Source organism: Fundulus heteroclitus, chromosome 6 (genome assembly GCF_011125445.2).
Source record: "Fundulus heteroclitus isolate FHET01 chromosome 6, MU-UCD_Fhet_4.1, whole genome shotgun sequence".
Taxonomy (NCBI): domain Eukaryota; kingdom Metazoa; phylum Chordata; class Actinopteri; order Cyprinodontiformes; family Fundulidae; genus Fundulus; species Fundulus heteroclitus.
Genome location: NC_046366.1, coordinates 11,648,689 through 11,671,356, shown reverse-complemented (window position 1 = coordinate 11,671,356; position 22,668 = coordinate 11,648,689). Strand labels below are relative to the sequence as shown.

The 22,668-nt window shown below is 41.4% G+C and overlaps 1 protein-coding gene across 8 annotated transcripts in view; it reads right to left on the bottom strand.

The window, feature by feature from the left end:
- The window catches only part of LOC105934197 (receptor-type tyrosine-protein phosphatase S), a 122,897-nt gene that overhangs the window by 90,510 nt on the left and 9,719 nt on the right, over window positions 1-22,668 (bottom strand). For all 8 annotated transcript variants that reach the window (XM_036138040.1, XM_036138042.1, XM_036138043.1 and 5 more), the window contains exon 2: window positions 8,647-8,861. In XM_036138040.1, the coding sequence (XP_035993933.1) occupies window positions 8,647-8,791 (145 nt within the window). In that variant the 5' untranslated portion in view covers window positions 8,792-8,861. The remainder of the gene's footprint in view (window positions 1-8,646; window positions 8,862-22,668) is intronic.

Sequence of the window (22,668 nt, the reverse complement as noted above, 5' to 3'; positions counted from 1 at the left end):
TAATCATTCGCCAGAGTGACTGACAACTGCTGAGCTCAGACGTAACGAGGCACAATGTCTCAGTGTTTTTGGCATGCCAAGCGGCGAAAAGGTAATTGGAACTCTGAGCTTTCCTCAGGTCTGACTATAATCGGACCACGCAGATTCCCTGTCAGAAATGTTCAGTCCAGGAATAACTTCTGGTCAAATGTTTCATTTTGTTCCATATTAAATGAGAGTACTTAAGGCGAATGTATTAAGAGCAGTCAGCTTTGGTCCCACAAGCCTTAAAGCCAGTTTTAATAATGTATATTCTGCTGTTTGGGGCTCTATGCTGCCAAACTTGTTTTCATCTCATACACAAAAGTGTCCAAAAAAATAAAATAAAAACAAAAAAGTGTTAGAAAGATGACACATGCAACTGGAGTATGGGCATTTAGGAGAAGGAGCATTGCATTATGAGGCTACTTTGACATAAGGAAGCCAAAGTTGGAGATGTAAGGAATAAAATGACCATCAACCCTCCCAGACCTTATTATCATAAACTTGAGATTATTAAGGAAGTTTGTTATTGTGTTTTTTTTTTTATTCTGAGAGGAAAACACGTTACGAATGAAATTCAAAACGGAAATTGGGATTAGTTATGTTTGGGATGACTCTGAAAGTGTGCAAAATGCTGGAAAGGAATCAAGCCTCTGAATTAAAAGATACCGAGAGCCTGGAAACAAATTCTTAGTATTAGTAGCATAAAGATTAACCTGATTAGATGCTTGACCGGGCTTAGATCAGAGAATGTCAAATTAAAATACATTTACTTATCGGGACAACCTTTGGTTAGATCAAACGAAACAGTGATATAAAACCCTATTTTATTCAGCATTAATAACCAATTTGCCTATAATTTTTTTGTGATTTAAACCAAAACAGCCACATAAGATCTCGTGGCTTGAGGTCTTGTGACATTAACATGGCAAAATGATTCTAATTCTGCCTCCTGAAGCACTGCCAAGTCACTGTCGCCATGTAGCTTTGTCTGTCTGTTGACTAATATAACTAGCCCTGGATGCGTGCTTTAGCTGGAGACCTTTTATGAAACCCATTCCATTTGTGAAAGCTAGCTTAATTTTCATTAATTAGTCACAGAAAAAAATCCAATGTTCAAGGTTACTTTATTAATAGCCGTAGGTATATTCGTCTGGAAAAAAAATCAATGCCTTCGAAAAAATAAGGTATTTAAGCACATTGTGGATTGTTAACACATATTCCATCTGAACTTGTGTTTAATTAACTAAATACCAGATGGCTAAGTGCAAGTGAATGCAGAAATGTGCTGACATGAGACATCCTGACAAGATCAGGAAACAAATGGCAGAAAATGTGATCACACTCTGTCAGCGTAGACATGCACACTTTTGATCCAGAACCTTGTTTGTTGTTCTTTTGGCTTGTTTGTTTTACTTTATTTCTCAATTTTGGGTAATTAGGCAGCATTCAGCATGGGGGGGAGGCATAATGAGAAAAATACATTTCACGCTGAGGATGTAAACCTAAACAGTACACTGCAGGGGCTGTAATGACTGTGCAAAGTTAAATGGCTGTTATGGAAAGCTGCGCATCACAGAATTCAAATTTCCCAACATAGTGGGATGATGGAGAAGACTATGAAGTGTAAAACTGCTGGTTTACTTGGAAGGTAATTTTAATGTGTCTGGATCTGTTGAATGAACCACTGCATGAAAACACAACCAGATCTTTTCATAGAAGGTTTATTTCTGTACATTGATTCAGGCGTCGTCTGAAATTTATCTGACTGAGAAACTTGGCTTATAGGGTAGTTCACGTGTGACGTCCCGCGTGACGTCAGCGCTACATCCGGGTCCCGCTGGTAGGCAGAAAACAGTACTGTTCTCGTCTACTACATGACAAAACGGGTGATTTAGAGCGTACTTTTACTTCGTTTATTTATGGAATCTAAGCAATGCCTACGACTTGTTGTGCTCCCGGTTGCACAGAGAGGCATTCCAAATCGTTGGATGTACGTTTCTGTCGTTTTCCAAAGGAGGAAGGACGAAGAAAGAAATGGATATTTTCAATGAAAAGAGCGCAGGCAGACACTCCCAATGGACTGAGGGAGCAATCATACTACGAGAGAATTCGCAGTCTACACTTCATCTCCGGTAAATACAACTTAATTCTGCTCTAGTCATTGTTCTACTTAAATAGCGGCGGAGGGTACACAGATCGCTACACGGGCCGGAGAAGCGGTAGCAGCAGCAGCCAAGCAGCAGCAGCCAAGCAGCAGCGGCGGAGCAGGCAGCGGCTGCTCTGCCAGTTCACGGGCAGCGGCAGCAGCCAGCGGCTGCTGCGTAAACACTACACGGGCCGGCGCCGCCGGCTACACGGGCCGGCGCCCCGGCCCGGCCCGTGTAGCTGGGCCGGGGCGGCTAGCAGCAGCTAGCAGCAGGGGCTACAGCAGCTGCTGCTGCCATTACGTCCCGGTTCACGGGCGCTAGTACTTCTGTGTTTACGCTGCAATGTCGCCGACACCCCCACCCATTTTAACAAGACAAAAACACCTAAATAATCCGTAGTGAAATTTTTTTTTTTTTAACCTACCGGGCCTCTGCTGAGACGCGGCCTGTGTCCGACGCCGCTTTGTGCTGTTGCACAAACATGTCTGAACATCCATCCATCCATCCATCCATTTTCTGACCGATTAATCCCTCATGGCGTCGCGGGCGTTGCTGGAGCCTTTTTCCCGATTTAAAATAATTGTAGCCGTCCAGTGGTTTCATGGCTTTCGTGCTCTCTGTCTGTACTGGCCTGCCATGTTTATAAGGCAGCTGTATATGTCATGGTACGGAGCGCTTGGCCAGCATTTCACAGACTCGCTCCGTCCCTTAAGGCTTTTGCTGTGTGGATCTGGTAATCTGATACCATCAACTTACTCTTAAAACGATCTTGTAGTACGTTATCTAAAGAAGAAAAATACGCGGAGAACTCGTCAGTTTCTCTGTTTGCGTCCGCCATTGTGTTCGCCTTTTGCCTACCAGTCCGGCGCGCATGCGCGAAAAACCCGCCTCAAAACAATAACAATGAACTGGTCTATTGTATCAAATGTTGCTAAAATAGCCTCTGTTTAGGCCTGAGCAGCGAAAGAGCTGCAAAGGCCATTTTGAAGTCTGAGTCTTTTTAATTCTGCTGTCATATGAGTTGGCTTTTTGGTGGCCTAGACTAAAAGGTTTAAAGCTTTTGCAAAAAGTCGAAAAGAGATACCTCCACAGCGCCCCCTTGAAATTATCATTAAAATAAGTGGGAAGCCCCAAGCCATGTTTTGTCTGAAGATTATAAACTCTGATACAGATATGTCATTTCTCAGGACCTATCCTTCTGGTGGATGCCCACCTTTTACATTCTGACAAATAAATAAATTTAAAGCTGTTTGTTGTAAAACAGAACAATGTGATTTTGAATCCTAATCTGAACAGTAACTGTTGGCTGGACCGTATGACGAAGGCAGTGTTGTGAATTTGGAGAGCACTCTTTTTGCATTGTGTTGGCTCTAAATAACACATGCATCATCCGATTTGCTCAATACTGCATATGAACATTATATATCAATCTATGAAAAGGTCAGTTTGGTCAAGTATGACTTTGAATCAATTGCGCCCCTTAGAAAGTTTCAAGCAGCTTGTTTCCTCTCTGATACATTACCAGATACACACCAAAGTTTGTGTGCTTCTACTGTTCAACACATTGGCATGGTAAATGAATGACATCACTTTAGCTGCACCGACCGAGAACAAAGTCACAGGTTTCTGTGGTGAATAACCCCCCATGAGGGTCTATAGATCTTTCAAACTTTGTCTAATCGCAGGTTCTAATTTCACATGACATATTTAAAACTATTACAGGAAGTCTTCATCAATCCTTTACCACCAAACAGGAAGTGACTACAAGAAGGTCAGATTGTGGATGAATTTTGAAGACTTCTCACCAGTGCTGAACTGAGCCTGAATGAACATAATATCAAGGCTTGTTTACAGTAGCGCCTGATGGCGACTTGCAAAATTGAGTAGCAGGCTTGCTGAAGGGCGATGAGGTGGCAATGCGGGACACCCGCAGTGGTGACACATGCCGGAGCGGAGCTGAGGTGCGAGGGCCATTTACCGCTTTAATTAATAGGACTAAAATTGTTTTAAATTACGTCCCATTAGTAGCAAATGTTTGTTTTTTTTTGTTTTTTTGGCCTGTGGAATAGGCATGGGCTGGTGTCAGATTCTGAGACTATGACAACCTTGAGTAAAATGATCCTAGTCAAAATGATAAAAATAGAAATACAAAACTGCCTGATTGCATTGATCTAAAAAAGAAATGCAACTCATAATTAATTAACAATTAAAATAATATAACATTTTGATTAATACAGTTATAATAATGCTTCTTTAACATTTGTTTAATGTTACATTGTCTTTAATGAATAAACACACTAAATACGGTATAAATTGTTGTGCAGAGTATGAAGTCTTTTATATTCTTTTTATAGAGCGACACTCCAAAGTGCTGTGGCCACAGCTTCCCTGGGGCAGGCTGACAGATGTAAGGCTGCCATGCATTGGCGCCAGCAGGCCCTCTGACCGCCAGCAACAGGCAACGCGGGTGAAGAGTCTTGCCCAGGGACACGATCACTGAGGCGGTCAGAGCGGGGGTCCAACTGCCAACCCTCCGGTTACAGGACGAACTTCTTCGCTCCTGTGCAACCGTCGCCCCGAGATTAGCTTAATAGACCCTTTTCACATGACGTCACTCAACTTCCGTTTTGAAGCGGAGCAGGGTATCTTTACTTCCGGCTACATGCTTTTACATAGAAAATTCGGGAGGTGAAGATGTGTTTCACTGATAATCAGCGCGATTTCATAAGGTAAGACTGAGACCACAATGTGTCGCATTGACTATCTTTATTTTCCTTAGTATTTGTAGCGATCATTGCTGTTATATAGATGCTTTGATCGGGACAGTAACATGAAGATCAAAGCTAACATGGAGCAGCTTGTTGCTGTAGCGATCATTGCTGTTATAAAGATGCTTTGATTGGGACAGTAACATGAAGATCAAAGCTAACATGGAGCAGCTTGTTAGCTTACTTTACCTGTCATTAATCTGATGTAGATGTTATAAAATGATTACTGTAGCTTTGCTATTATAGAAATAAATCTTGTTCACTGAGTGAAAAAAGAGACATTTATCTGCTACATTGTTCCCTTTACTTGATTATGGTGACGTGTTATATATATAATCGCAGTCACTGAATTAAAAAGATCTTATTCCATTTGAATCTTTTTGTTCATTCCTAAAAAAAAATTACCGTGGGTCTATTGGACAGTACTTCTGTTTCTGAATTTTCTGTGTATTATAATGAATTTTCTTCATAATATTATTTGCACTTATATTAATGCACTTTTTTTTAGTTTTTGTGCAAAATACTGTATATTTTAAGTAGAAGCCTAAATTGTTTTGATTATACTGTATTAGTAATGACATGTGCTGCTGACCTCTTAGTCAGATCAACCTTTAAAAAAAGAGATCTTAATCTCAATATGAGTTTATCTTGTTAAATAAAGGTTTTAAAAAGTATTATAATTAATCTATTTTTTCTCCCCTTGTGTCCATCTCTCAGCAGCATCATATCCACCAAGCATGGCACAATCACAGAGAAACCGCTACTGCAGTGTCCCACAGTGTTCGAACAACAAAAAAAACTTTCCATATCTCAGTGTTCATGACTTCCCGGCTGATGCTGAGACTGGAGCCCGTTGGGTGACGGCAATAAGAAGAGACGAGGGGCCAAATTTTAAAATCCTTCATGGCAGCACTTACGCCTGCAGTCAGCACTTCTCTTCCGAGGAGACCTATGTTTCTGCAAGTGGTCTTTAACAAATTAAACTCCATCTTTCTTTCTTAAAGATAATTGAGTTATAAGTTAATTTAGCTATTCCCAAGATAATTTCAGTGGCTCACCACGTAAAATTTTATTAGAGCTGTCAAAATCAATTTGTTAATGAAAGGAAATTAACCTGAGAAATTAATTAATTTCTGCACATACAAATGGTTTTTAAAAATACTCACCTGTACACTGTGATCGCACACTGTCTCTTTCTCCTGCATTGTTTACATTTCTAATGTTTACTGTTAAATCACTGCTGTAATTTACTGTAATTCGCAAGCTGTATGCAAACGGAATTTCGTTCTGTACGCACTCTGTGCATACATAATGACAAATAAAGTTGTCTAAATCTAATTTGTCCATGGATGAACCCAGAACCACACACAAGGGACTTAAAATGAAAGTCTTTATTGAAGGTTTGATGGGATGGAGGGTGATGTAACCAGCGAGGTAGAACTGCACGGGAACAGGGTGATGGTGTTGGCAGGAGCTGACGGACCGGAGAGAGACTTCTTGGAACCAGGATCAGGCAGCAGGGTCCACACCTTGGCAGATAATTGACAGTTCAGGGGAGAACCCACCAGAGCTCGGCAGCAGGCTCTTCTGTAAGGCAGAGGGGAACCGAAGCAAGGCAGCAGGATAAACAGGACAGGTAAAAGGTAAAATGGACAGAGCTGCTATGAAGTATCTATGTAATAAATAACTAAAATATATGAAGTGTGATGTCTGAAGTTTTTTTAAATCCATGTTTTTTTGGTCAGTTCCTGAAAAATAACAGTATAGGACACAAGGGGTTTGCCCCGACAGCAGCATAATCCATAAATACTATAGTGAACTGATTATTAGTGTGCATGCAACATTATTGACAGTGTCTTTCTCAGTCTATGATGTCCTAAACTATCACAGTTTTAACAGGAATGGGCAGAATTATTTTATTAATTGAGGCTCCAGATCTACTGACGAGACTGAGAAACACACTGAACCCACAGAGGAATTTTGAGGGATACAAAAGTCTGCAACCTCAGTAAAATACTACACACAAAAAAAAAAAACGGGAGGGAATGAGGCTCCTCATTTTTATTCATAGAGCTGTGACCAAGTGGCCAACAGCATTGACACTGTTCCAAAACAAAGTAAGAAAAGGCTCAACATTATACATCAACTATATCCCTGGTGTGACTCATTGACTAAAAGCTGTGAAACAGAATAGCTGATATAGCAATAAAGCTAGCGTAGCAATATAATGGAGAAATAGAAAACTAATAAATGACAAAAGTCCTGTTGGTAGCATAGCTACCATTATCCTAGCATCTATGCTAACAACAGAGCTAAGAAGACAAAGCTCTTACCTTCATAATCGAAAAGGTACTGTTCCACAAAGAACTTGTCATCTTTGTCGAGTTTGGAGGCTGGTGTGGCCGGAAGCTTTTGTGCCAGTCTGTGCACGTCTCCCAAACGAAATTTGGGTAGATTGGTGAAGGACTGTGTGAATTCCCTATGTAAAAACACTGCTCGCGGAGAAAGCGGAAGTAAAGATACCCTGCTTCACCGCAGAACGGAAGTTGCATGACGTCACTGTGAAAAGGGTCTATTAGTCGGGATATCTCCTCCGGTAGCCAGCCTACTGTCAGCTGCTTAACAAAGAGGCCACCTGTAGCTTGCAAACTGCCTTTTCAGCTGTATGTTAATTAGAGTGACGTGTCATCCTTTAGTTGCCACGCCATGGCTGTCAGTATTTTCCTTGTCTAGAAATATTTTCAAAAAAACAAAGTTTGTTGTTTGGATCTATAACACACACAAAAAAAAAAAGCCCAGCAATGTGGTGGGGCCGAGTTGCTTATGCTTTAAACACCTCAAGAAAACTTTATCGCTTTTTCTTGTATGTCTTAAGGACTTTAAATGGTTGGGGTATTTTTAGCCAGTTTGAAACCATAACTCATGGTGTATGTTCATATCAGGAATGCACCCATGCCTTCCCAAGAATTAGAGAGGTTAAAACCATAATCTGCAGACTAGTCAAATGTAGACTGAATTATTTCTATAAAACAGGTTGGAATCTGAGAAACCTTACCTATTTGTGAGGTAAGGTTTCCAAGACAAAAAAATCTGATTCTTAGCTTTCTGGAAAATATTGCTAAAATCTCATATTGTGAATCGAATATCATGTATTGTCTTGTTTTGTGAGTTGGATGTTATGTTACACCCCTATCGAACTGTTAATATCCCATGTTGGTTAAATGAGAGGAAAATCGGAAAAAGCACCATTTCCTATTTCAAACACTGAGAGGGGTTAGGTTCCATCTTCAGCCTTATATCTTATCTACAATCAAAAAAAATAAAATAAAATCAGCTTGGTGACAATTTCAGAGCAGTGATAGCCAAGTCTGGCTGAGAAATTGTTGGGGTCCATCTGTGTGTGCGCGCGCGACTGTCAACCACTGAGGCAGGAAATGTGTTGAGATGTTGTAATCAAGAAGATGATGAGAAACATGCTGATGGGACCTCCCGCCTTATCAAAACACATTAACAACGCCACAGTTCAGAGCTGATGCACTGACAGGCTGGGATTCGCTCCTCGAAACGATCACTACAGAGCGCGCACATGTACTTACGCATTTAGATGTAGACATTCTGTTATGCATCTCATTTACCGCTTGATATTCGGATGCTACATTGCGAACGAAACAATGAAAAAGAAGGAAGAAGTAGATCGATTACTGTACCTAGTGCTTCACACACGCTGCCCCAAGGCCTGGTTAGGAAGATAATCAAAGGCAGCGTCAGACACAGGGGAGATGGGCGAAGGCAGAAGCCAAGGACGGGTCGCCTGGACCGGGCCAGAACTCTGCCTGGCTTGCACGAAGGCATGGCACCACCACCGAGCTGGTTGGAGATGACTAATATGCAGGTAGGGCTTCACTCAACGGGGGTAGGCACTCTGCAAACAGAACAAGATGAAGGTCAGGCACATTTCCGTCGCATTTGATTCATCCTTCTGCATTTTAGAGTTGTTGATGGGTACCTTTCAATGCATCCTAAGGGGAAAAGTACATAATAAGGTTCATCCGAAAGAGCAAAAAACGTAATCATTATGAAAATCAAAGGCAAATTTATGCAAATGCAGGATTAGGTTTTTTTTTTATTTAAGCCTTAGCACTTCTGACTTCTGGGATTAGATGCTCAACCAGCCGACTCTGATGGAACTAATGCCAGAACAATAAAGCCGGCGCTCAGTAACTATGGCAAGAAACATAAAACTGTTTTCAGCATACTGCCGCTGTATTAATAAGTCTCCTTCTCTACTGAGCCATGAAATGAGCTGCAATGATACAGATTTAAGCATCCCTTTCCCTCCTTTAGACACCCTAATAATTTCATTTTGGCTTCTGCCTAATTCCTTCTCAGCGTTCAGTATTTCAGCATTCCGCCAGCACATAAAAGTGTTAATGCAGTAATTTATGTAGAGTGTGCGACGGTAATGGAAAACATTTAAACAAAGAGGATTTGGAGGTCAGTAGGAACGCAACCAAAATTCAATTGACAGCAAATGAAATACTGCTGCTTTAGCACTTGTACGCCCCCCCCCCCCCCCTTGATAATCCCAACTCTTCGGGGGGGAGTGGCCGTTGGTATTTTGCTCCCTACTCTCGCACAAAAACGCAGGCACACAAAGCCACACACATCTGGAAGTCCCAACATAAATCAGCTCTGTCTGCTCACAGAGATTTGGACAAGCTGTGCCGAAGCGCCCGCACCCGCGAGTCAATAACTCCTCAGTCTTATCGAGCCCCCGCCGCCCCCCGTCCCTCACCCCTCATCAAAAGATGTGCCAGAGCGCAGGTGGGGAGGCCAAATGAGAAAGGGGCCTTTGTTGACCTGTCATACATCACATGCATATATCCTCGCCTTCAAGTAGCAATACAAGATAACATATATGCTCCTGGGGAGACATAATATAGGTGACAGGTCACTCTGTGATCCCACATAAAAAAAAAAAAAAAACAGACATCCAGAGAGAAATTGGCTTTTAACAGGAATCAGATGATTTTAATCTTGCTTGGCCCTGACTGGTGGAACCTTCAAAAAACAAACTATTTTTCCCAATCATTGAAATAGATAGGCACAATGTCATACAATGAACAAAACCCCACAAGGGAAGAGCATTTAATTTACAATTTACAGCATCAGATTGGTGTTTAAAAATAGAAAAGAGCTATGTAAATGATAAGTTAAGACATGTCTGAGCCTTATTCAGGCTGCAAGAGAGTGAGACTTTTCGCAGGTAAGGAAGGCCAAACAGAGTACAGCAAAGGTGCTCTATTAGTAGTATTAGCTTTATTACAATTTAAAATGTAGGACTGCCAGCCTTCTCAACTATTCCTGTCCTATACAGCGTTTATATGTGCTCTGGTGCAAACTACATTCTAAATACCCCCTATTATAATCAAAGAGGGCATTTACACAGCCTCTGAAGGGCGGCGTGTGGTTGGTCAGCCACTAAAACTAGACTTCATTCTTTTTCGCTGGACACTAGAGTCAATATACACAGATGATGCTAAACCAAGAGGAAATTGAACAACCGCAACATCCACATTTTCAAAATAATTCATTATTTTGTATACAATAGCTCCATTAGATCAATAACTGGACCGCATTAACTTAGGTAAAACCTTAGGATTAAAAATGTAATGCACCAAAATAACCCCGATTACCATTCTCATCAATTTGGATAGCAACTTTATCAGTCCTTGTTAGTATCTGAGAAATTGCTTTACCTACAGCCAATTAAAACTAGTGTCCATATGCGTTGCTAGGATACATGTTACAACAGTGAAAGTTTTTTTTTTTTTTTTTTTTGGACACTTCTGTAACTAATCAGCCTGGTTCCCTAGCAAAAAACAACAAAGAGCTGAAAAGTAAAGCCTGAACCAGTCAATCTGTATTCGATCACAGCAAAATTTGTGAATTGGTTAAACAATATGAACCAGAAAGATTTTGGCTTCATTCTGACTGAGAAGTCATTAAGCTAACGTCACCATAGGTTTTACTTGGCTGTGGAAAAATACTCTCACTCACCAGCATCAGCCAGAATTAATTTACTTTCCAGAACTGAGATACCTCATCAAAACGTCAACTTAATAATCTTTTTTATTACGAAAAAGAAGGTAAAAAGAAAACATGGATTGGAACTGGCTAAAATCAGTACCTGCAGATCAAAGACTGGCCATACATTTCTGACTGGTGCATTTTGATATAAATACTCGAAAGTCTAACTATTACCTACACACCGTCAGAAATAGAGCAACAGCGACGGTTGCACTGCCTTGATAAAAATGGGAATTTCTAGTGAGCTCCATGCTCAAAGATTTCTCCCACCTCTTATTGGGCTAATGACCTGCTCAAACATATTTCTGTCTGCCAGCGCCTAAACTAAAAATAGCTCGGCTGAAAACGCGTCTATCTGATACAGGCTCTTATTCCTGCCACTCTGCCCTCGCCTTATCTAACGCTGGGTAATAGCGGCTGAATAGAAAAGCTTTCTCCCTCTCAATTGAGCGTGATAAGAAAAAATCAGATCACAGCTCATTCAGCCACCGTCGGCAGCATGTTAAGTAAATTTTCTGCTTACAGAAACTCAATTTTCCCAGCGATAATCTACGCAGGGCCACCGTTCTGCACGCAGACGCGCGGCCGCTGAAACATTAGGTGCGGCCTGTGCGTTCCGGTGTCTGTCCGCTACGTCCTGTGTGCTGGGTTTGCAGGACCCCCTAATGTCTCTCTGTGCCCCCCCGATTCTCACCGTATGGATCATTTTCAGTTTACCCACTCCTGCTTGGTGTCTTTCACCTGCTGACAAACCCTTTTTGCACTTCCTCCTCTTTAGTCGCATCCCCTCTAAACTAATCCCCACAACTCACTCTGGCATTAGGCTCACTGTTCCTGAAATCTCCTCTTCCCCTACTTTCATCCCCCCCTCCGCTTCCCGCCCATCCACTTCCTCCTCGCCCGTCTTGTTAACCTCTCTTCTCTTGATGCCATCTTCCTCTGCAAGAACCCTATCATTGGGCTCCTTCGCTTTTTTTATAGCCGGCCTAATCCACGATCCTATGCAAATCCTCTTCCTCTCCCCAGCTGTCCTGCACCGGCTGCTCCAGCTGCTGCTGGTCCATTGACACGGTTGAAACAAAAGGGCTAACACCATCCTACAGCTGCGGATGATGAGGGAAGATGCAAAAAAAAAAAAAAAAAAAAAAAAAAAAAACAGACACCCAGATGCGGCGGCAGACCAGACCAGTCTGGGCATGTCTCCGCTCGCGCTAATGGCCTCAAACGCTGCGAGCGCAGCAGGCTCATCCTCTCAGGACACAAAGAACAATAACTCACTTGGCTCGCCTGCAGGAGCAGAGTTAAAAGTGAGTAAGCATTGTGAACATGGAGATCCTCATGAGTCAGGTCTACTGGTATCTATACATCCCCCCCCACCCCACCCCACCTCACCTCCTGTCCAAGATACCACAAACTGCTTCCTGTGATCATCTGGCTCAGCATTCGGAGAGCGGACAGCGGGGGTTGGTCTTATTACCTTTTCAGTGTAGCAACACAGATGGTCAGCCTGACAGATAGATTGATGGGGGATACATGCCGCTGTTTATTGCGAGGAAGTAGATAATGACACCCCAGCTCAGGTGGTGCAACATACACCGCTTATTGTGCTCCATCAGGCTGATGAAATAACATTGTTTAGGTGGCATCCAAGCTGCCCCTGCTCCACTGGGCCACCCCCCCCCCCCCCCCCCCTCGGAAGATAACATGTTTTTTTTTTTTTTTCCCCTCACCTTGTCCCCACGCTGCGCTTTAACCCCCAACCTTACCCACTGAATCCTCTCGTACAAGTGCGATGATCTCACAAGGCGCGTCACCATGACAACGAGCCACGAGCACTCGGAGAGAGACCAGGCCAGATCTGTATCTTGCGGCACCATGCGATCTGCGAGAAAAGTGGGCCTGATGTTCGTACTTTTTGTTCTTTTCAATTGTTTTAGCAGTAAGTAATCGTGTATGAGTTACAGTGCTGGGTTTGGAGAGGTCTTCTATTTTTGTTTTTGTGTCACACACTTAATGTTTCCGACAATAAATCCAATTTTCATCTAAAAAAAAAAAAAAAGGAAATGTAATAAGCAGTTTTCAAAGGATGATTTTATTTTCTGAGCTACCCTTATCATTCTGGTCCTGAGTGAATCAGTTCTTGCTCCCTACACCTAATAACTGGCTATGCGCCATCAAGTGTTTATGGGGTAACTGGAAATGGCTTTTTACGTTGCTGTGAAGGAATTTTTGGCAACTCTGTTTTGGAGAATTGTTCTAATTCAGCCAAATATTGGAGGTATTTCAACCGTGTCGTGGTATTTTAAAGTCAAGCCTCAACATTTCAATCAGATTTCGGTTCTAGGACACTAAAAGATCCTCATAGTCCAATTTTCCCCTTGAAACCATTTAGAGGTAACTTGCTTTTCTGTTTGTTGTTGTATAATCCATCCATCGCTATATCTGCTTATCCTTTATAAATAAATTAAAAACAAATCTAACCAAATCTCCTGTCAGTTCTATAGTCACCATTTTTATTTGTTTGCTTTAACTGAATGGAACAAAAACCATACCAAACTGTGACTTTAATACTAAAGTCCGTACACAATCCTAACTTTTTTGCACCATTACCCTCCTATTAGGAACATACTTAAGGATGGCTTTGTTGCCCAGTTTCTTCCTTACTCCTCTTAACTGACGTTAGTGAGGCCTGTCGTTCTTTAGATGTTGTTCAGGGTTCCTTTGGGAGCTCCCAGATGAGTTTTTGATCCATTCTTGGGAGTAATTTTGGTAGACTGAACACTCCTGGGATGGTTGAGCAATGTTTCATGTGTTCTCTATTTGTGCATTATGCCTGTCACTCTGTTCTGTTGGGATAACAAAGCCTTCAAAATGACTTTATGATCCTTTCCATACTAATAGACGTCATTTCATTTTTATTTTATCTGTTTTTAAGTGTTAGGTCATCATATTTTTTGCTTTTTGAAATCTCCTAGGCTACTTCATTTTGCCAGATGGATGTTGTTGAATTATTTCTTATTTCTACAGGTCTGGCAGTAATCGGACATGGAAAACTGAACCAAAAAAATATAATTAATTACATTTAATTTAACAAGGGTGGCAATCTTTTGTTGAATGGGTTTTGGAATTGACTTAGCTGGCATTTTTACAAATAGTATCTATGTAATATATCTATTAGAATACCGGTAGTTAACACTACTGTCTTCTTTGCTTTATCTGCCCGTTCAGAGAGAAGACGTTTAGAGTAGGAAAACAAGGAGGAGACGGGAGGGGTATTACTTTACGTTTCTATGACCCTGGACACTGTAGGCAAACGGCTCTCACAAATGAACGCACACACAAAAAACATGGCAGATGGCGAAGCATCATGGGGACACTGGCACTCACTCCCTCACACTTCTTTTTGCTCTCTCTTAAACACACAGCCTACAGTCCCACAAACACATGCGCGTGCGCGCACACACACTCGTACACATTGAGGATCAGAGGCGCAGGATGGAGCGCGGCTTACTGCAAGCACGAGCTACACCGCCCTGGTTACATTTTTAGCAGAGGAAATAAAATATCTGAAGCTCCTCTCCGACAAGAAAACACACCTGTCACTCAAATGCCGCAGCTCCCTGCCCTGAATTTAAATGAATCTGGAGACCTGGTTGCCTCCACTAAATCTCCATCAGTCTTGGTTAATGCTGCAGACAGCATGCTGAAATTAGGGATGAGGATGCGACATGTGACATGCATCCAAATAGTGTTATCTGGGGGCGAATATTGACATATAGCAACAGCATTCCCACACAGCAGCTACCGATTTTTATAGCTGATCCTAAGTTATAAACAGGACCGCAGTGAAAAATTTCAAGGGTAAGCCTGTGGAAGTAAGCAATTTTACATTTCAGTCTTATTTAAGGTCTGGCAGTTCTACACCAAACCCTTCATTGGAGAAGCAATGGAGGAATCCTAAAGGACAATTACTGCAAGGAAAGTTGTGAGACCCAACCGGAGTGGCTTGCCCGGAAATTTGATTGTATCTGACAACTGGTCAAAAACCTGCCTCAGCACAATGTGGACGCTTTGGTCAGGCATGGTAGCAGCCAAGATGATCAGGCAATTGGCTCAATAAGGCAACAGGGCCAGAAGGGAATTGGGAGCAACACTAGCAGAGCAAATCAACAGCAACTTGCAGTTTCACCGAGTTGTCAAATGAGACTCAAAGATGAAATATACAACTACATGAACCACCTGTACCGACTCCAAGAAAGGATTCAACTCCGATAGATTCTGGAGTACTCTGAACGGTTTCGTTCTAGTTTAGAAACATATACAACAAAGGCTTATAATGTAGTTTAAACATCATATTAGCTCCTACATAGAATGTTACAAAGGCAAAATGAGTCCAGCTGAAGGAGTTGATCTACCAGAAGACAACAGAATGGTTTGAAGTATAGAACCTGACTGGCAAACAGCAACCACAGAGTGAATATTAAAGCGAGCCACCAACAAAGGTCATAGAGCTATGTGGCCATAAATTAACTTTCCTATTATTTTCTGTTGAACAGCCCAGAAGTCAGAGGGAGCAAGCTGATTAAAAATGGTGTAAAGGCAATTTGGGGTGTAGTGGTAGAGCTGGCGGTACAGTGGTGCAGAGGCTGGTTCATCATGCAGACATCCAGGGTTTGAATCCCTACCTCAGCACCATTGCTTATTGTCTTTGCCCATTCTTGCATGTTTTCTTTTTTTTTTAACTGTGAATGAAGGCCACTTGTGCCACAAAGTCCTAGAAAATAAAAAAAGTGAAGCCTTATTTCATCCACCTTGACAAAAAGCCCAGTTCCACCTGAAAGTAACGCAGCCCCGGGGCTTGATGCAGCCACTGCCCTGTTTCATTGTGGGTATTCTGTTCTTAGTTTGTTTTTGGTGATGTTCAGAGATGTTTCTGTGGCAAACATGTGGAACTGTGGCTGTTTCCTTCAGACCATAAAATATTCATCCACAAGGTTTTGGAGTTTTAGCTTCTGTCATGTAACCCCACCTCTTAGTCCAGACATGTAATGCAGGGCTTTTTTTTTTTTTTTTTTGCAACCTTCACCTGACTGGTACCTTTATACAGTGGGGTTATTTTGTAACCTCTCTGCAAACTCCAGCTTTATCTAAAGGATGCAAATTAATAAAAGTCAGGAAAATCGTTCTGGGACAGCTGGACTTTATTTACGGTTAATCAGAATCAGTTGATGACAGATGTAAACGGATGAAAACAGAATGCTGTAATTAAATCAGATTGTGTTTCAACCAAATATTAATGTACCTGTGTGCAAACCTGTTCAACTGTGCTGTTCGTACTTTTTTAACTTTGTTTTATTCTTTACTCGTGGTGGGGGATTTTATAAGCTGTACTGTATGTCATATCAAAGGTGTTTTAAGTCTTACAAAACCTGGAATTTTAACTTGGGGTGTGTACACTTTTGAGACCCCCTGTACATCCTCCTTGTAGTGAAACAAGAAAGCTCTTCACCAAGAACTGAGAGTTTCATCCCAAGTCTAGCTACCTGGAGGCTGGGAAAGACTGCATCAAAGGCACCATCGAAGATGAAACAACCAAGATTCAAGAGAGCATCAGCAAGATGGCCCCCAGCAGTGAACTTCTAAATGAATGCTTTAGGCAGCAGGAACTTGGTGTGAAACTGGAAGACCCATCGTGGAAGCACAAGACTCAGCATATACTGTACCAATGATAGAGTGAGGAAGAAGCACTAAATGCTAAGAAATCCCTCCAGAGATTGAGAAAGGTGGACTGAAGGTGCTCTGGCACCAATCAGAAGAACAGTAAAAGCTGGTCTCATACCAGACCGGACAAGAAGTCAAAAGTGTCTCTGAGACGGTCCACATTTGGCATTTGAGAGCTGAGCACAGCATAGAGCACACGGCTTAACTAAGCGTCTGGGATTGTGGAAACCCACACTTGCTCCAGAATGAGTTGGGCTACTATGTTGAGAGACTTCCAGATCCAGAACAACTGGCTATGGCTAATTATCAGGACAGAAGGATGGTCAACAACAAGCCAGTGGTAATAAATAAAGCAGTTTTAAGAGAAAGGGATATAGAGTGGTGAGAACAGTTTAACAAATAAAATATATAAAAAATAAAGACAAGAAAATTTGTAAACCATGTCTCTCCAAAAGAGAACCCAATATTTAAGGGCAACCACCAAATAAAACTGAGTGAAATGTTTTTCTTACCTCATGGTACCCCCTCCCAACAGGAGTTTTCATTTCCATTTTCATCGAGATCTGTTTGTACATTTTGTCTTCCCTTTTTGATGTGCCTAAAGGTGCTCGATTGTGGGTTTTCTCACTGACTCCACTGAGACAACGAGAGGATTCTTCCTTTCAAGCTCAATTATATAATGTTCAAAACGCAGCGTGTTTTTTTTCTAGTTTTAATGGAAACACAATATCAACATAAAACACATCTTCCTCTGAATGATCAGGAAAGTCAAATTAAACATAGTATCTAACCGCATCTCTCCCTCGCCGCTTGTCTCGCAAAGGAGCGTGAGTTTTGCTCGAGGCACGGGTTTAATTAAACGATCACCTACAGCTAACAGGGAGAATTATCTAAAAATCTGCAGCAACATCCTTGCTGTGTAACACTCCATCTAATCCCGGCATTAAGAGAAAATGCTAACACAGCTCTTTATACCCCACATCAATGAAATTGCAGAGCAGCATTGCAGTTTATCGCATGTCTAAGCCTGGCTTTTTTTAAATTGGATGTGCTTCAGTATTTGTTCATTACATTTATACATCAAAACTAAGACAACACATGCATTCAGGATGATGAACAAAGCAGGGGGTGGACAAGGACAAGTGATTAACCAAACTAACTTTCTCTTTGACCTCAATCTCGGCAGGACGGAGCAAAGCTGCTGTAGCCCAACAATGGTGCGGCAAATGAACACCCACATATAACGGGGGATCCAAGGTCAGAGCGAGACCGTCACAGCCACACAGAGGCATCTCGTAATGGATGGAGCAGGCACGGGCGAGGCGGCAACAGATGGGGCTGAATCCTGCTAAGCTGAAAATGCATTACCAGGCGGAATAAAAGCACATATAGAGCAGATTATTTAAAGGTTTAGAGTTGATGACAACGGCGGAGAGGTATTGTTGAGAGAACCGGGAGTCAGTGAATTCACCATTAACTTTAAATTATGAAATGACTTGTGAACAAGCTTGTTAATGGTGTCGGTGCATATTCAAGTTCTGGTTTCTGAATCACTAAAAGACCAGATTGCACGCTTTGAGGTTCTGTTCACCAGAGTGTAGAGTAATGCTAGGGAAATATTATGTGTAATTACTGTCATCCAGTATAACCATAGTATTTTTACTTAAGGATATCTCATGCTGTCCCATTTCTACCATATTCCTGTTAAATCTAGTCATAGTGTTGAGTTTTATATAATATGCTCCTCACGTATCATGACCTTTGCGTGAAATGACTATTACTACTATTAATAGTGCCTATTTAGACTGACATGTGAGGACGGAAGATGGTCTCTCCAAGTGTTAATAAATTAGGAGTCGAACCAGAGCGTCCTGCCAAAAAAAAAAAAAATTCAGGTAATATATTTCTTAGAATAAACCAGTGACAACACTCAAGACGCGTTTTAACTGCCCAGAGGATCGCTATGACTTGACATATCCCAAATGTGATTTAAAAAGGGATATACTGCACGTGTCACATAGCTGGCTGAAAACCTCGCAGCTTCAATCTGCCTCTGCTGCTGCGGCACAAAAAAAAAAAAAAAACGATCCCAGGCGCATCTTAACCTGACAGGTGAAAGTTTGTAATCTGACAACGGTGAAAGAACAAGATGCATCTGCGTCCACGTACAGACACCCGCACAATGTTTAGTCGACTGGAACGAGGCTACGGCGCTCCCAAGTACCCGGACGCTCAATGCAATTTCTCTTAGCAACCTCTCACTCTGCTGCCTCCTCCTCAGACGCGGCCGATCATCTGTGCAGCGGCTCATTACGCAGGCTGATGCTTGAATCCTTGTTAACTCCCTGTCCAATTAGCATTTCCGAGGCTGGCACAGACACTTACCCTAGCTGGAGAACTCTGTACATACATACTGATGTCCACATAATTATGCGCCTTCATGTACATTCCTAATAGTTAAACAGTCCTGACATATGAAAAGGAGGATTCTATACAATTGTCCAATTAGATGGCATGAATAATTTAACTTAATGGGACTGCTAAATTAATTGAATGCAAAGTAAAAAAAAAAGATAATAATAATTTTGAATACAACACACAACACACACCCAAGAAACGTGCAGTGCCAGTTAAGACAGGAGACATCCAATTAGAGAGCTGCTTCCGAGGCCGGACTAAGGCTTTCTGACAACAGACGGCACCTTCATCCTCCTGGATGTCATTGTTATAAACTAGACCATTTTCCTGCATCAGTTCAGCTTCACTAATAACACTCGCATCTCATCTTAAACTCTCTTCACCCACAATTCTTTATGTCATTTTAAATATGGCAGATTGTCGTGGAATGAGAACCACAGGTTCACGGTGTTTATTAATTAAAAATGAAACTTACATTTGATCTATCTTATTGTCAGTTTTGTTCTTCTACACAGGCTTAAGTAAAACAATAAAATAAAACTAGTATTAATTTGTAATACTTTCACATAATATTGCCCCTTTTTTGCCCATTCAGACACTGTCACATCCAAAGATATTTACTGCCTTCTTTTAACTCAGCAACAGGTTGGGGAGGGGGATGGCTGCAGTCACTCTGGCACTTTCTCATTACAGGATGTTAACTGTAGGAGGAGCATGGCAGAACATTTCCGTGGGTTAAAATCTTAACTTGCCTAGACTGTCTATTTGTACACATGTAAGATTCTGATTGATGTTTTTTAATCTGCCTTCTAAAGGATTCATTTTGTTTTACTCGTTTTTTTTTAACTAGGGGCCTTTATTCAACAATAATTGGACAGGAAAGTAGGTGGAGACACAAGGGGAACAGACCGAGACCACCCAGCTGTGTCGAGGACTAAAGCCTCTGCTCTCCGCAGCATGCCGGATTCATTTTACTATTGATTTAGAAATAAACGATTACTTTAAAATCAGGGCCTGATGAAAATTCTCCTGCACCTTTTGTACAACATCACTGTTTGATCTCTGGTCTGTATTTCCGATCACGACTTTCTTTGTTTGCTGCAGTCTTGAACCAACTATTTATCCTTATGTAAAGATCCCTTTGGGAGACCATCTTCATTCGTTTCCTGGAGACACATTATAGTGTTTGTCCAGAGAGAGAGAGAGACTGACTAACCCCCCCCCCCCCCCCCCCCCTCTCCCTCCCGTGTATTTGTGCTTCTATGGTATCACCTGTCTGCCATGATCACATGATAGGCTGTCCACCGAGAGCTCATTAGCTCCACAACTGCAGAGACCGCTCTGCAACAACACAGAGATCGTTTATAAAGGAAGTTTTTAACACACTGCACGCTTTATGCAGCTTGGAATCTAGTTATGGTAAAACCAAAGTTATAAAACTGGTGACAGATGACAGTTTCTCAGAATTTCAGCACTTTTAAGGTTTCATGTTACAGGAGAATCATTGGCCTTCAAGATTCTGTTTTTTAAAGACTATAATAAAACAGCTGCATTGCCAACGGTCTGTTACCATTGATATGCAGTCATATTCAATAAATTACAATAGTATTGAAAAGTTCATTTTACTAACTCATTTCACTAAGGGAGACACATCATATAGATTAGCACAGACTGATGTTTTAAAGCCTTTATCTTAATTGTGATTTTTTTCCCCCCACCACCAGGTAATTAAACAAAAACAGCATTTAGGATTAGAATATTGCATAAAATCAACAAAAAAAGCAAAACATTTTTATGCAAAGATGGGGGCTTAGTGAAAAGTATGGTTAATATCGGCTTCAATGTTGTTGTTTTTCAAAGGGTACTTTTAATCTGATTAACAAGTCTCTTAGAAATGCACAATCTAATTTAATGAATATGACAGTATAGTAAATTTAACCGGGCCCTGCTCAGTCCTACTTAAGGACATAAATAAAATTTAACAGAACAAATGAAAAAAAAGTACACCAATTTGGCTTTATCTTTTAAAAGAGGAAATTACACAAAAGAGATTTTCTTTGGCTGCAAGAAAACAGACACAACTCTAAACAAAACTGCGACATTAGAGTTTGTTTTTTTTGGAACGTGTGCTGTTGAATGAACCCCATTTAAGCGCCACACAGGCGACCAGCCTTAGCAGTTCCGTCACTAACCAGCCATTGCATGGCTTCCTGATGGAGATGAGATTTGTGACGGCAAATGAATTTCTCCTTGAGGGACGATAAAGTTGTGAATAGAATTGAAAACGGGACTAATGGGCCAGAAAAAGTGCATTTGTCCTCCGTCTCAAAGCCAAAATCAGATGGGGAGTGCGTCGAGGTAAGTGAAGAGATGAAATGCATGTCAAGGGTAACAGACTTGCACGCGGACGCTTCCCACGAATGACTGGCCATTACTCTTGCCTCTGTCAAATACTTCATCCAAACTGGCATTCCTCTGTGCCGAGAGGACAGAGTGATCATGAAATGCCACAAACAAATGTGAGTGTGCATCCAAAACGCCACGCCAGCGCACACCCTCCCACCAGCTGCATCTGCACACACTCAAACCCACTTATCAAAGTCTGTGAAGAGCTACTGCTGTTTCTGAAGGGAGTTTAATCTTCTTGCTTTTAAGTTTTCTGCCTTTGAGCCACGATGATAGAATGGAGCCATAGGTTTCCTCGAAATAATCCCCGTTCCGTCCTGTAACGTAGCGGCCTTTAAAGAAGCAAAGCTATTTCACTGACGCAATAAGGTTGTTCCCTCAGTGTCAGCTGGCATTTAGACACATATCAAAAGCTTTTCCTAGCTCTAATCTGGAACGTTGACAAGAATGAGATATTGGCCTGAAAAAAAAGAAAAGTGAAGCCATGGTTATTTGCTGCAGGGGGATTTGCTCCATTGTAGTGAGAGATTGCTAACAGTTTTAAGCCAAACCCCTTGCTTATGACTATGGAATTATGCTAATTAGCTTGACTTTGAGTTAAATATTTAAAAAAATGCTAACACGCTAATGGAATATGACATCTCAGATCGTACACTTTCAGTGTTCAAAAATTGCAGATATGGCTAATGCCTACCCTGTATATTCTCCACTGATATTAAAATTTAAAAATATTTTGCATCAGTAGCGTTTGTCTCACAAAGACCTGTCCAGTTGCTTCCAGCTTGTGTTTTGGCCTGGTGAAGCACCCGTTAACACTGTAGGTGTAACAGCACAAGCTCACAGGAGGAGACAACACACAATATTGGGTTCATAAAAAAAAAAAAACAAGATTATAGAGATTGCCTTGGGAAACTAAAGCATCCCCATTTTTTTGTTTTAACAATAAATAATAATTTACTGTATTTTAAAGAATCTCTAATCAGAGTTTAACAATTCAATCCAGGTTTCTCTAGTCCGTATAATGCAGTTTTTATGCTTGTCTGTCAACTAGTACCAATGGTAATAAATACTCTTTATTTGTCTATTTGTAATTT